This window comes from Triturus cristatus, chromosome 9 (genome assembly GCF_964204655.1).
Source record: "Triturus cristatus chromosome 9, aTriCri1.1, whole genome shotgun sequence".
NCBI classification, from domain to species: Eukaryota; Metazoa; Chordata; class Amphibia; order Caudata; family Salamandridae; genus Triturus; species Triturus cristatus.
Window position 1 is genome coordinate 904,234,473 of NC_140592.1, and position 14,374 is coordinate 904,248,846.

At 41.5% G+C, this 14,374-nt stretch overlaps 1 protein-coding gene across 4 annotated transcripts in view; it reads right to left on the reverse strand.

Moving 5' to 3' along the window:
* Window positions 1-8,874: 8,874 nt before the first annotated feature.
* Window positions 8,875-14,374, reverse strand: part of BDKRB2 (bradykinin receptor B2) — a 442,021-nt gene continuing 436,521 nt past the window's right edge. For all 4 annotated transcript variants that reach the window (XM_085626446.1, XM_085626445.1, XM_085626442.1 and 1 more), the window contains exon 4: window positions 8,875-11,597. In XM_085626446.1, the coding sequence (XP_085482572.1) occupies window positions 10,463-11,597 (1,135 nt within the window). In that variant the 3' untranslated portion in view covers window positions 8,875-10,462. The remainder of the gene's footprint in view (window positions 11,598-14,374) is intronic.

The following is a 14,374-nucleotide window of genomic DNA, read 5'->3' on the forward strand; positions in this document are numbered from 1 at the left end:
TGGTGTAGGATTGTTCTGTATTCTAATCTATTCCATAATGGATCACAAACCATTTCCTGAAGTTCCCCTGAATATGGTGTGACTCCATCAGTCATGTAATCTTCTCATATAGAATCCAATAGATAATGTAGATGCTAATCGTGCCTTGTCGGAGTCAAATGAGATATGTGGAATAACCCTGCAGAACTGCCATTTATATTTCTGTGATGCACACTGAGAGAGCTTGTGGTACTCTAAACAGGTTAAGGTCGGGAAATAGTCCTGCAATATCCTCTTTTGCTTTTGTTTGCTGTCCTGCAGGAGGGACATTGTGACCCACAAACAGGCCTTAAAGGAAATAGGCAATGCAGAGCCCATTTGATGCTCTGGCGTTTTACGCTGACAGAAGGACTACAGAACGTCTGAGTGAGTCTGAACTCAGATATGGTATAGTTCAGCAATGTCTTCTCATGGTTGTATGCTATGAAAATACTCCCCACTGATGTCTTTACCTGGACGGTCCAGCTTCCAATCAGTGTCTTTATGATGCTGGCAGGTGGCAACAGCTACATTCATGTGCACCACCGCCATGTTTATACTGTTGTCACCATATCCCAAGCTGAGTGTAACATTAAGATGAGAAGTGGGCTGGCTCAGCTTCCCATACCATTAAGATGTAAAGTTCTCTGTAGAGATAATGCCCTGCTGTTAATTCAGAGCTTTTTTAAAGACTTGTATTCTTAGTACAAGTACCCAGAGGATATCACTAGCAGCACCCTGTCACATGAAGCTACTATATATGTTTAGCAGCAGCATTAACTTTCTTGCATGTACATCCACACCCTGATAGAAGCGGCAGCTCTCTCCACTTGGCACATCTAGCTGCACCCTAATATCATTGGCGATGTCCTCCTGGCAAGATTGTCTGTATCCTGACAAAGTTAGCTGCACCCTGATATTATACAGAGCTACCTCACTAGGGAGCATTGACATGCTAGTGTAGTAGTACAATTTACATGGACTGTCACCTGGATTTGGATATTATTGGCAGCACCTCAGCTCCAATATTATTGGACACATGCTCACAATGGTATATTTAGTTGCACCCTGGTAATATTGGCAGCCTCATGACAAGAGTGACAACAACCTTGTAGTATGAGAGTGTTAAGGGCACCACCAAGACTATGGTGAAGTTAACTATTTCTTACATGTGGCATAAGAAGATCGCTATCAGGATATCATTTGTCATAAATATTATCCTGAATATTGTTTACAAAGGTATCCCCCTGTTGGACCTGGCCCTCTCTACAGGGTTATCCCCAAACATTTTGCCTTCCTCCTCCTATTTTTCTGACCTTCTTTTTGTTGGTATTAGTACTCTGGACACTTTACCACTGCTACCCAGTGCTTAAGTGCATGTGCTCTCCCCTAAACATGGTATGACTTGTTTACCCCGGTTAAGTATATTTGATTTACATGTAAGTCCCTTGTAAAGTGGTACACCATATACCCAGGTTCCTACTTTCCAAGCCTTAAACCCCCTTTTTATTATACATTGGCCACCCCTAAGGTAGCCCCTTGGTAGGCCTAACGGCAGGGTGTGGTGTGTATTTAGGAGGTAAGACATACACCTTTATGTTTTGCATGTTCTGGTAGTGACAAACAGCCTATTTCATTTTTCACTTCTGTGAGGCCTACTTCTCTCATAGGCTAGCATTGGGAATTCCCTTATATACTTTTAAGTGGTCATTTCTGATCAGAAAGGAGTGGCATTGTCATGTTTTGCATGTTTAGAATAGGGGTGATAAATCCTACTTACTGGTGAAGTTGGATTTCACAGTTCTATTTTAGAAATGTCACACTTAGAAGTGGGCATTTCTCTGTGCTTGTAGCTCTTTGTGCTTTGCAGCCTGTCTCCAATACATGTCTGGGCTGGATGACAGCTACACTTTGTGCATTATCTCCAGACAGCTTAAACACAGGCAGGGCTGCATGTGACAGGGTACACATCTCATTTATCTGCATATAGATAGTCTTCTTGGGTTGGGAGAGGGAGAAGTGGTGCACACTTGACATTTGTATAGGTTTTGTCCTGCATTCACACGAAGGTCTGATTTACTCCCTACTGATCGTCTGGAATTAGGGCTGAATGAAAGGGATTGTTGCACACTTCTAAGGATTCATTTGAAGTCACTCCTTCATCAAAGAAATGTTTGAGTATAAGTGCTGGGCCTCTGACCTCATGTTTTCAGACACTGCATGGGACTTGAAACCAGATGCTGCTGGCTCTACAAACCACACATTGCCAGAGGAGTGCTGTGCTGCTCATCATGTTTTGCTGACTGCTTTACTGTGTTGACCTGCTGCCTGCTGGGCTACAGGAAAGACAGCCACATTGCAACCTGCCTTTATGTGCTTGCCTTCTGCCCACACCCTATGTGTGCCCCAAGTGTTTTCCCCGGGTTTGTTAGCTGCCCCCCCTTCTTTGAGAGTCACAGGGCCATCCAGAAATTCTGCTCTGGCGCCATTGCCATGGGACTCCAAGTCCAGCAACTCCTAAAGTTGAAGTTCAGCAAGCATTGCTGTGGTCTCCTGGGGTAGGCCCCCTGATTGATGGGGCTGACACCTTAGTGCCGAAGAAGTGACCTTCGCCGCCGTCTCCTCATCTATGGAGGGAGATTGATAGGCAGACACTAGTGACCGGACTTTAGTTTCCAGGTCTCCCTTGATTCGCGCTGTCCAGGTTGTGCGCGCTGTTCTGCAGTCCCTGTGCAAGACGTGTTGCCAAGGTACCTGAGAGGCCACCTACGTCGGCACTGCGTCCTTCTCACCCCCCAGGGAGTGGGACTCAGTGTGGTGCAGACACATCGAGGCCGCCTTAACCTGGACCCCCAGCGATGGTGTGAAGTCGCCAGGACTGGGTGGAGAAAGGTGCTGTTATCACACTGCATACGTGGGCGGCTGGGCTTCACTGTGCCCAGGGCACTTTTGATGTATATTGCCAGTGTCTGCACAAGTGGTTGCCCCCCCCTTTATCGATTGGATCGGGAGGGCGAATAAAATACAGCGATTGCTCCAAGAAGGGAGTGCATTTACCTCTCACCTGACCCCTGGAAAGGGCCTTTTCTTTTGGTGATCACGACGTTTCCTTCCTGACTTCGAGCATGGGAATTCACACAGGTTAGCACAGAGCCCTCAGTAGAAGGGAAGGCACTTTTTGTACCTTGCACACAGGGTTTATCACTGGAAATAATGCGGCCAAGAAATGTACGTATTAAAGGTAGAAGACGCGCAGGTGCTCCTGCGCCCTACATCTTGCTTACAAATACATTCGTTTTAGTTAGGCCCATAAAAATTACCGTAACTCTGGTAGTAGGAGCGCAGATGCACTAGGCCCTATGTTTTTATGGTTATGTGTGGTATTCATGTGTTTGTCTCTGAACAAATCGGGATTCCCAGCAAAGTATTTATAGTTTGATGGTGATATATTGTGATTCATGTATTTTTCGTAATCTAACTTGCATTACATAGACTAAGGATTTGATGTACGTCGTTTTTAGTCTTGCTTAGTTGAAGATAACGAGTACTATCTAAATAGCTATATAGTATGCACAGTATTTATGATTCATGTTGTTTTGATCTGGTTTTATGTATAATTAGGCTGTCCGGTTTTAGGTTTAAATCTATAATAACTGATAAAACCCCACCGAAGGGAAAATAGCCCTCACCAGTGTAAACATATAAACACTGAAAAAACACCTGCACAACCACAAATTAAATGTCATTCAAAGAAGGAAAAGGAGAGTGAAAGAGTCATTTTTTTCTTTCTGAAGGGGATAATACAATGAAACTTTGTTATAGAAGCTAGCAGCAAGAAAGACTGGGCTAACATTATTCTGCTTGAGCTTTGTTGTTTAGGGATGTCACTAAATATTGTTTGTTCTTCCTTTTGTTTTTTTGGTTTGGTGGTCTTTGGTCTAAAGATGCAGGGTTTAGAAGCATGTTTTATAAACTGTATAGAATCAGGAAATATCAAAATCATATTTGATATTTTGGCTGTGTTTGATTTTTTCACTGATAGGTAAAATGGCTGGTTTCATAAGAATTGTTCCCAATATGTGCCATCACATTTACCCACAGAGAATGGGTAAAACCCCTTGATACATCAGCCCCCAGTTTCTAGTAAGTCAGTATTGATAGTAGGTGAATTACCAACAACTCAGGCTTTAAACATTCAATGCAAAGTATAGTGACAAGTATATGTAAAAAGAGTCATATCACCAAGCATCTGGGATAGTGATCTAAACATGACACCAGACTTTTGGAAAACATGGAACGCAGTGTCACTTGGAATGCTGCTGCAAAAAGGTTCTTCCTAAGCTCAACAAAGATTGGAGTGATATTGTTTGTATTTGATGTGATTCAGCTACGAATATGAAATAAGTTGTGTGATGACCTGTCAAAATTGATACCTGAGCTGAAGTGCGTCCCTATAAGAGATCCTTGCCACTTGTTAGATGGTATGCTGAAAGCATCTTTACAATCTTCAGAGTTAATGAAGAATGCTATTGACTTTTTAGTCCATTCTGGTGCTTTGTTTTGTTATGTGTGGGAAATAAAATGCAAGTATTTCTCATTTTGTGCTCTGTGTGGCATCAAAGAAAGAGTCATCCCAACTGTGTCACTTAGCTAATGGTTCTCAGTCCAAGGGGCTCTGAATACTATATTATCCATGTGGCAACCATTTACAGAATTTTTGCTGAGTGAGGCAAGAAATGTGAAGATCTTTGGTCGCATATTAACAGTGATGTGAAAAAAAAGTACGCTCTACTGCATTTTTAGATTTTTATAGAAAAACATAACTGCTGTAGTGGACATAATAAAAACACTATAGTCTGAAAACACCTTTGTTTGCCAAGTGTTCCCATAATTGGTGTAGATATGAAACATCTCCTTGAAAATAGGCTGGGTGACACCTTTTGTGAATTTGGCACTGCAGCATGTTCCATGTTAGAGTGCTTGCCACTTGGTAAGCAAAGCAATGTTGAAGAGCAATGCAGGAACTTTTATTTTACAATGTATGTGAAATGGCTTGCAATGATGCATAGAAATGTCCCTTCATCAACCATGGCATTTGAAGTCAATGAAACCTCACTGTGGTACTCTGTACAAGTTCTAGATCCCTTCCGTAAAGGGAATCTTCTCCGTAGTTTGAAAAGGGCTGCTTCATTTTTGACTGCTTTAACCCCTTCAGCGCGGCGGGAATTCCCCCGCGGTGCTGAAGGGTTCGAGCGCGGGCGGGGCCATGACGGAACGGTTCCGTCATGAGCACAGCGCAACCGATGCTCATGACGGAACCGTTCCGTCATGGGCATGGAAGGGGTTAATAACTCTGAGAGCATAAGCGCCCAGTTCAACGCAAATACTGCCCAGAGAATCACAATCTTCAAATGCAGCAATATTGGCATGGAAAGCTAGGTCAGTATCAAATTGTGTACTGGCTGTTTTGGCGTTGCCCGTCTCAAGTGCCAATGTTGAGAGGGCCTTTTCACATAAAAACTTTTACATGGGAAGGAAAGAGCGAGCGCACATGACCAAAGACTCACTGAAGAAGTATTGTATGGTGTACTACAATAAGTTTGATTTGCAAAAATTTATTTGGACCTCGTATACCCTGTACGTACACTGTCTATATACCATGCACCATCAGTGCAAAAAAAGCAAGCAATCATAAAAGCAAAACGTTCCATAAACACTGGAAAAACACTGTTTCTGTTGTTTTTAATGGCGTGAAAATGAGTAACGACGGATACCCACTGTTTTTTTAAGGTATTGAAATCACTTGTAAACACAGAAAACCCCCCACCAGAATTTACTAAAAACAGAACTGAAAACAGGAAAGCCTATGTATAATATACCATCTATTTGTACATAATCCTGTGTCATTTAGGTTTTTGGTGTAGTCATTGTGTTACTGTGTGAGTTTGTTGCACAAATGTTTGACACACTGCCTCTGATGACAAGCCTGCCTGCTCTGCGCCAAGCTACCAGAGGATGAGCATAGGTTTTCTTTGGTATGTAACATCCTAGCCTGACAAGAGGGGTGGGTTCTGCCTGCCAACCAAAAAACCCATTTCTAACACCCCGTTGGAATTAACAACAGAAAAGCTACAGTAAATTTTTGTAAACAATATCTAGGACAGAATATGTGTGCCAGATGATGTTTCTGCATAGTATAAAACATTCTGACATAAAACAGTTTCTTGGTAGTATTGGCTATGTTAACGAGAAAAGTTGAGTTTCTCTGTCATTAATCATGAAAACCTCATCATAGTGAGGAACCTTAGAATATTTGTATACATTCCCATTAATTTGAGAAAAAACTTTTTCTTGAATGGTTAAAGAAGTATTTCGCTGACAGAGAAGTATTTCATGCTATTATTTTTTTAATAATTAAAAATAAACACAGGCTTAATCGCTCTTGATCGTGTCAAAATTAATTTCAGGCAAACATAATGTTTAACTTTTTATATGTGTTTCTGTCCTGCTACTCCACCTTTACACACAATAGGCACCTATGTAAGGTGACCATTTGGTGATATATGTGGAACAATTATGTTATATGTATGCAATATGAGAATGTTCATCATATGGCAATGGAAATCCCCGTATTTCAAGAGTTGTACATAATGGTAACAGTTCTATTCTACTGTCCGCCTGGGGCACTGGAATGCTGATTTCAGAGGCTCAAATCTGGCTCTGGGCTGTTATCCTGGAGCGAGATTGCTTCCTCTTCATCCAATGAATGGTTCCATATTAATCAGAAATCTGCATTACAATGAACCGCATTTCATGATCGATGACTGTGAAGAAAAGCTTTTTGTGTTAAAGTATTTAGGGGCAGATTTACAAGGAAGTGCCGCAGCGCCGCAACACAAGCCCTTTGGCTGCACCACGCTGCAGCACTTCCAAAGCACTGGAATGCGACATATTTACAATAATATGTTGCTTTCCTGTGCTCTCCCCTGCGCTGGCGTACAAACTGCTACCATGCGCCGGCACAGGCACCCTTGCACCATGGTGCAAGAATGCCTTAGTCATGGGGAAATTGTTTTGTGCAGGAAGGGGCACCTTCCTGCCCAAAAACAATCACTACAGGCATTTTCCTCTTTCAATGCGTGCTGTAGAATGCAGCATGCATTGAAAGAGGAAAAAACGAGGAGAAATGAAAACATTTCTCCTCATTGCACCTCACTACTCCACCCCTAGGGTGGCGTAGCATTCGGACGCATTTCCAGATTTACGATTCCTCGTAAATCTGGAAATGTGTCTTGTTCCATGGGTGTTGCGTGGGGACACCCACAGCAACACCCATGGAAAGCCCCTTTCACGCAAAGTGCTGCGTGTAAAGGTGCCATATTTACAAGGACAGGAAAAGCCAAACAGGATGGCTTTTTCTGTCCTTGTAAATATGGAGCAGTAACATGCGCCACCAGTATGTCACAAAAAGTGACGTACTGGTGGCGCAGGGGTCTTGTAAATCTGCCCCTTAGCATCTGCTCGTCCCTGATTGCCTATTTGTACAGTACCAGATACCATAACCAAAGTGATATTTTTGCTAGCAGCCGAATGTATTAGTAGCATCCCTATTGGAAGCAACCTGAAGTATTAAAGCAGACCTGAAAAATACATTGCTCCGTCCTGACATATGAGGGAAGTGATTTTGGCTGTACATATTTTGATAGAATATGTTCTGAAAAGATCTTAAACAGCAGGAACTTCCATCTCCTGGCACAGTATTTAAAAGCAGTGTAATTTCTCCTTACAGTGGATTTATGATGACCATTCCTTCAACTTAAACATGGAGTGTCCAATCAACACTCATTCCATTGTGACCTCATGATTGCTTTTCTACTGAATACTCACTTTTTTTACCCGGAAACACATTTTATCAACAGACTCATAAATAGCTGCTGCGAAAGAAAAATATTCTGGCAATTGGGAGAATCGGAAATTATTGAACGGAGTTATATGAAATTCATCACTGCAATGGCATTTCAGCCAAACATTTGGACAATACTCAAAATTGCACCCTTTGACTTGCCGTGTTCCAGAAATTTAATTTGCAGGGAGCTACCTTGATTGAGGAGGCCTGCCCCTAGTGCTCGCTCAGCTGGTCAAAATCACAAATGGTCGCTCTTCCCAGATTTCAGATGTAAGAATTTTAGGTGCAGGAGTAGTTCTTTCTACTTTGCCAGATGGAAGGACTGCTGAAAAATACAACTTGCCATGTACTCACAATCATCTAAGGTTCAGAAATAAATTATTGGAACAAAAATATTTTCACATGTCGTTATACAATTGAGATTGCATCCTTAAAACAAATTTGAGGTCTTACGTGCTACTGCGATATTTTGAGTTATTGCACTGTAAACCTATGTCGCTTCTGGGATAGATATTGATCAACTAAGAATAAAGTCAGAGATGAATAACTACACTTTTTTTTCCAGGTAATTACATTAATGTCACTGTACATCACTTGTGGGTAAGATGGTTTTCAAGAAATAGAAATATTACACCATGACAGAATAATTTCATACAATTTTTCAAAATAAACTTTGTAGTACAGTTCAGAGGACAGACGTTTTACAGAGTCACAGAATAAAATGTTTTTTTCATGACTTTATTGAAAGCCTCTAATTTTCCCAATATTCTTATATTTTCTAAAAACATACAAAAAGAAAACTACAAATCTTACATACTATTATAATTATCTCTTGCGAAACAAAGGCACTACTTAGGTGTCTGGATATCTTTTACAACTTTTTAATAATAATAAGTACATACATCAAAAAGAGCTCTGAACTGGAGTAAAACACTTAGCACTTAAGTGGTTAAAGGACAAGTTCCATTTATTTACCCTTAAATTCATCACCAATCACTTTGCGCACGGATTCAATATGAAGGCCCTGTTCGTTAAGAGTTGAATGGACTAAGAGGGATATTTACCTTCCACTGCAATAGAATGACACTCTTAAATGAGAGCCTTGACAGAGCGATAGAGATATGAAATCCTTGAGGACCTGATCTGTAATTGGTTCAGTCTTAATAGTAGTGAAGGGCTGATCAGCGCTAGCTGCACCAAGACCAGTATTATATCTTCATGATTGAGGGATCCTGCATTTCTGCACTACTCAAAGTCAAAATAGGGTACATGTTTGACGGGACTCATCTGGCCTTTTACCCCAACCATCACCTGGACTTGGAGACTCAAGTAGGGAAAGTGACTAAATGCACTACATTTTACAAGTGTTCTCTTAGATGCACTCTCCCTTTTCTTAATCAACATCCTAGAGCTATTTTCTGAAGTAAAATGTTTAGGGATAAGGTGCTCTGTTATAATTTGAATGTGACTTGGTTGTATTTTGCAACCAATGATCGGCTTGCCCTTCTGCACATGTTGCAAAAAGCAGTGCCCAGAAGCCTATTTAAAGCACTTCAGTGAGCTCACATAATGCAGTTCTGACAGATCTTCATTGTCTTCCTATTTTTTTTGCTAGTGTGTCTAGTTATTCTTTTATTAAGCACATTTAGATAAGGTGATTTGCCTAGAATTAGACAATGTTGAATTAAGGTGGGGATTCCAACCTAGTTCCCAAGTTCCAAAGTCGGCAGTTCTGGCCTCTAGGCATCAGCTCCTCCCCTAATGGCTAAAATCAATCCATTTAAGTTAGAGTACAACATAGCCTCCTATTTCTTGTCCATGAAGATCTGTACAACCTTTTGGCAACACAGATTTTATCAATATCAACCAATCAGAGGACTCCACGTTGTACCAGCCTTTAACTTTTGGATGCCCAGATCCAAAATGAAAGCGTTTAGAGGAAGTAGTCTTGCTGGTAAGTGATCCTGGTTCTATAATAAACTTCCTTTGGAACTAAGAGTTGAAATGAAGTTAATAAATCATCGTGCATGGTCCAATCACCTCCACCTTCACATCGACTAGGAATCTATTTTTGCACCACTTTTCCACAGCTCTTGCATGTCTGTGGATTTTAATGCTTACAAGTATCCATACCCGAAAGCCTTTCATTAATAATTTCATGAAACAGTAAGCAGACTGGTCTATTACACTGGTTACTTATTAAGTCTAACTTTTGCATGAACGCGTGAGTATTTGGACATCCTGCCTATTTCTCCTAACTAGCAAACATTAATAATCTATTTTTCCCAACATTATTTGCTGGCAAGTTACATGTTTTATATTTGATTAGCTACAACTAGTCCTGGTAGAATTTGCTTTGGTGAGATGATAGACGAAGAGAAACCTGCACAGATTGAACCTGTGATCACAAGCTTTGTAAAGCTCTCACAGGTTTGCACCATGTATGGGGCAGCAAATGCCAGACCTACAGAAAGAGACTAGCCATGGCGCCAACCAGTATAGAGAACAATAATTTCATATTTGTAAAGTCTACGCACTCTATAATATGATCTTCTTTTTTGGACGATCCATTGAAATGGAAGTCCTTCCTGTTTCCACAGTAAAATCAGTCTGGGCTATTGTTGATGTTGATGGCTTCCTCTGTCTCCTTGAGAGCCTCTGCTCGTACACCTCTCTCGCCTTTTTTCGGAAATTATTTCCGACAATGACGTAGAGCAGGGGGTTCAGGCAACTATTACTGTATGCGAGATATGTCGATATTTGATTGGCGATGGAAATGAAATTATCAATTGTGCAACCAGAAAGGATTTTGTAAATAAACAGTGTATCCAGAAATGTCACTATCTGAAAAGGCAACCAGCAAACGATGAACGCAAGAAGGACAACCATCATCAGTGTGGAGGCTTTCTGTTCTGTTGGAGTTTCCTTGAACTTTTGCATTGTGTTGTTCTGTAAAACTCTGATAATTTGGAAAGTGCATATGACTATGACGGACAATGGTAGTAAAAACCCAGGGATGTTCAAAATCATATGGGATGCAACCGTCCAGTTGATGGAGGGATACTCAAGGATGCATGCCGTAGTGTTTAATTCAGGAACATATTTTTCCTTTCGGTATATCATTGTAGTCAGACTTAAAAGGAAGGCAAACAACCAGATGACCAGGCAGTTCAATTTGGCGCAGAGAGGACTCCTCATTCGTCCTATGGACATGGTCTTCACCAAGATCAAATAGCGGTCAATGCTGACCATCATCAAGAAATAGATGCTCGCATTCAAGTTCACGTAAATCACTGTATTAACGGCCTGACAAAGGAATTGGCCAAAGGGCCAGTAAAACTGGTTTGTGATATAAATGGCCCAAAATGGCAGGCCAGAAATTAAAAGAAGGTCGGCCGCAGCTAGATTGCCAAAATAGATCTCAGCTATTGTACATCGAGCCTTGTGAAGACATAAAACCCCAAGGACGAAAATATTTTCTATCATGCCTAGTACAAAAATGAACCAGAGGAACATGGGCTGAAAAGTGTATAACCAGTTCCAGGATTCGAAGAAACGACATTCTGCAGAGGCGCTGTCAGCTAGAGACACATTTTCCAAGAGTGTTGCGGAGAGATTGAGAGCGCTGTCCCTTAGCGTTGCTTCTTCTGTTTCAGGCGTAGCCATAACATAGCTGTATAGAATAAAATCACAGCATTAACCTAGACCAAATAAAAGTCTCTAATTTTTTTCTTGACATTTTTAGTGAATAACAGATGGATGGCACACAATAAAAATATATATCTTGACAATAATCAAATTTATTAGTACATAATCCTGGGACAAATTAGTTACATTCAAGCAGCTATAATTGACAATGGTGAATGTCTTTTTATGCTAGTTCAACCTCACAAGTGTTTTTTTGTTTCTGAAACGGTGGACGCATAAATAAAGCTGTTTCCCAATTGTAGTTTGAAACAATAATTTTATTATAGGATACAAATCACTCTTCGATTTAGTTATTCTTCATTTGAAATTAGCTGTCTTCTTAACGGATATTCAGATATTCCACACATAGATGTCTCTATGAATGGAATGACCATTTTTAAACAAGCATCAGCAAAACCAATTGGTCTGGCTTGCCCATGTTGAGCGAGTGACACATGAGTATATAAAGCAATGAAAACATTGCTCTGTATACTTGCAAGATGGCCACCATCTTGTATGACACAAAGTTTAATTTAGTTATGGAAATGTGTGGTGTGTTGAAGCAGCATTGATCCATTGACAACTCTTTTCTGAGAAGGTCAGGTTCATTAATAAAACAAGCACTGACAAAGATAATGGCTTTGTCTTGCATTTTCAGACTTTCGGGCTCTGCCACTTTTTCTTAGTAGGTTGGTGCGATCGCCTCAGGATATTAGAGGGGCCTGCACTTGTTGCAGGTAGAATTGAGGTCCTCCTGGGATGCTCAGATTCACCCTGCACTGAAGCCTAGAGGCAAGTGATGAGGGGACGGGTGTGAGTTGATAGTGTCACTCCTACTGATGCAGTAACAATCCACATTCTTTCTGTAGAACCAGAAGACCCTTCAACCACACAGTGGCTTTGCCTTTAACCATCTACAGCAGTTCTCTGACTTTTGTCTGAGTTTGCATGTACATATATACATGATTACATGTGGGATGTTGTTGGTAGTGTGAGATCACTAATCTGAGGGTTTGAAAGTGCTGTTGGTACTTTGTGACGGTTGTTAAAGTTCTCTCTGTCATGTGTCACTGTTACTCTATGGGGTTTGAGAGTGCTGTAGGTAGTTTGTGATAGCTCATTGGTGATCGGTATGAGTGCTTTTGGTGGTGTGACTATATATTCAATTGCTGAAACAGGTGTCTGTCTTCGAATTGCTTTCTGTATTAGCAGCCTACCACAGGTATACTATGCCATTGTGCTTTTACGCTAAACATATAGGGGCAGATTTATGTGGGACTTGCGCCCCTTTTACGCCCCGTTGCGTCACTTTTGTGACGCAGCGGCGGCGTAAACCCTGCGCCACGTTGCGCCCCATTTACATCGTGACACATCTATGGAGATGCATCACGGTGTAAAGCCCTGCGCCACGTGAAACCTGCGTCAGGTTTCACGTGGGCGTTTCGACACAGGGTGGGGGTGTTCCGTCGCAGGAACGCCCCTGAAAAGTGACTCATTGAAATCTATCACTGAGTCACTTTCCCAACGCTGATGCGTCAAAACCCTGCGCCTGCTTGAAGCAGGCGTAAGGCTTGACGCACCATGTTAGGGATAGGGTAGGTTGGAACTGCGCCAACCTTACGCCGGCAGATGTGTCACGTATCTGCTTGTCCTTGCGCCATGATGCACCGCATTGTAAATGCGGCGCATCTGTGGTGGCGCAAGGGCAAACTTGCGTGACGCATCTTCCCTGGCGCATCCATGCTGATTTGCAGGGATGCGCCAGGGATCATAAATCTGCCCCAAATTGTCCAAAAAGAACTGTTATTTTTTTATAGCAAAGGAAGGAGGGGGCAGCCTGCTGCATACACCAGCAATAGAAGCAGGACACAGAAATTAAAAAACAAAAGTAGTCCATGACATCAGCATAGGAAGGCTACACCATAGCCATGCATAGGCAAAAGTAAACGAGCTATGCTTTGTGGAGTGACAAACAAAGAATATGAAGGAAAGACAATAATTAAAAAGTAAGGACCTGAAGTTGACAAGGAAGCCATCTAATCATATGCAAGGGTTGTATAGTAAAGATGAAGTCTCCACAAAGCGGTGCGAAAGAGTACTTTTATTTGTAGATGTGAATGCACATGAGACACGGAGCTCCCACACCAGCCTCAGGATAACTGCAGAGGGCTGAACTCTCACAGCTGTTAGCGTGCTTGACATTGCAATTCTTGGCATGTGGAGCATTTCGAGAATTCTACCTAAATAGGTTACAACACATCCATTCCCTCTATATAAAAACAAGCAATAATAACCTTAAAAGTAACAATAAGAGGTCGCAGATAGCACTGTTTAGTATCAAGCACAGTGAAAAACAAAACAAAAAAACATATTCCATTGGTACAGTGCATTACATACAGGCATAAATACTGTCGGGCACCCTATCTCATAGACTCTTGGAAGTACTCTGAAAGTCTCCGACACTTTGGCACTCTCTACCTCCTTTCGATATCAGGAACAGCATTCTGAGCTCCACTGCTGTCCCCTCCATCCTTTCTTGCTAAATCCCTTCCTGTCACATCTTTCTCCCCAACCAATCATTATCATTCATGAGGAAGAAACTACTGCACTGGTCTTGTTCCACAGTATCGCCCTTACCATTCTTACTATACAAGGCCATCCTCCTTCTATTCCATCTTTCGCCACTTTCCAACACCTCATGAAAGTCATGCACCTCCCTTACCTTATAAGTTCAACAAAATTGTTTAATTTTAATCTTCTCCT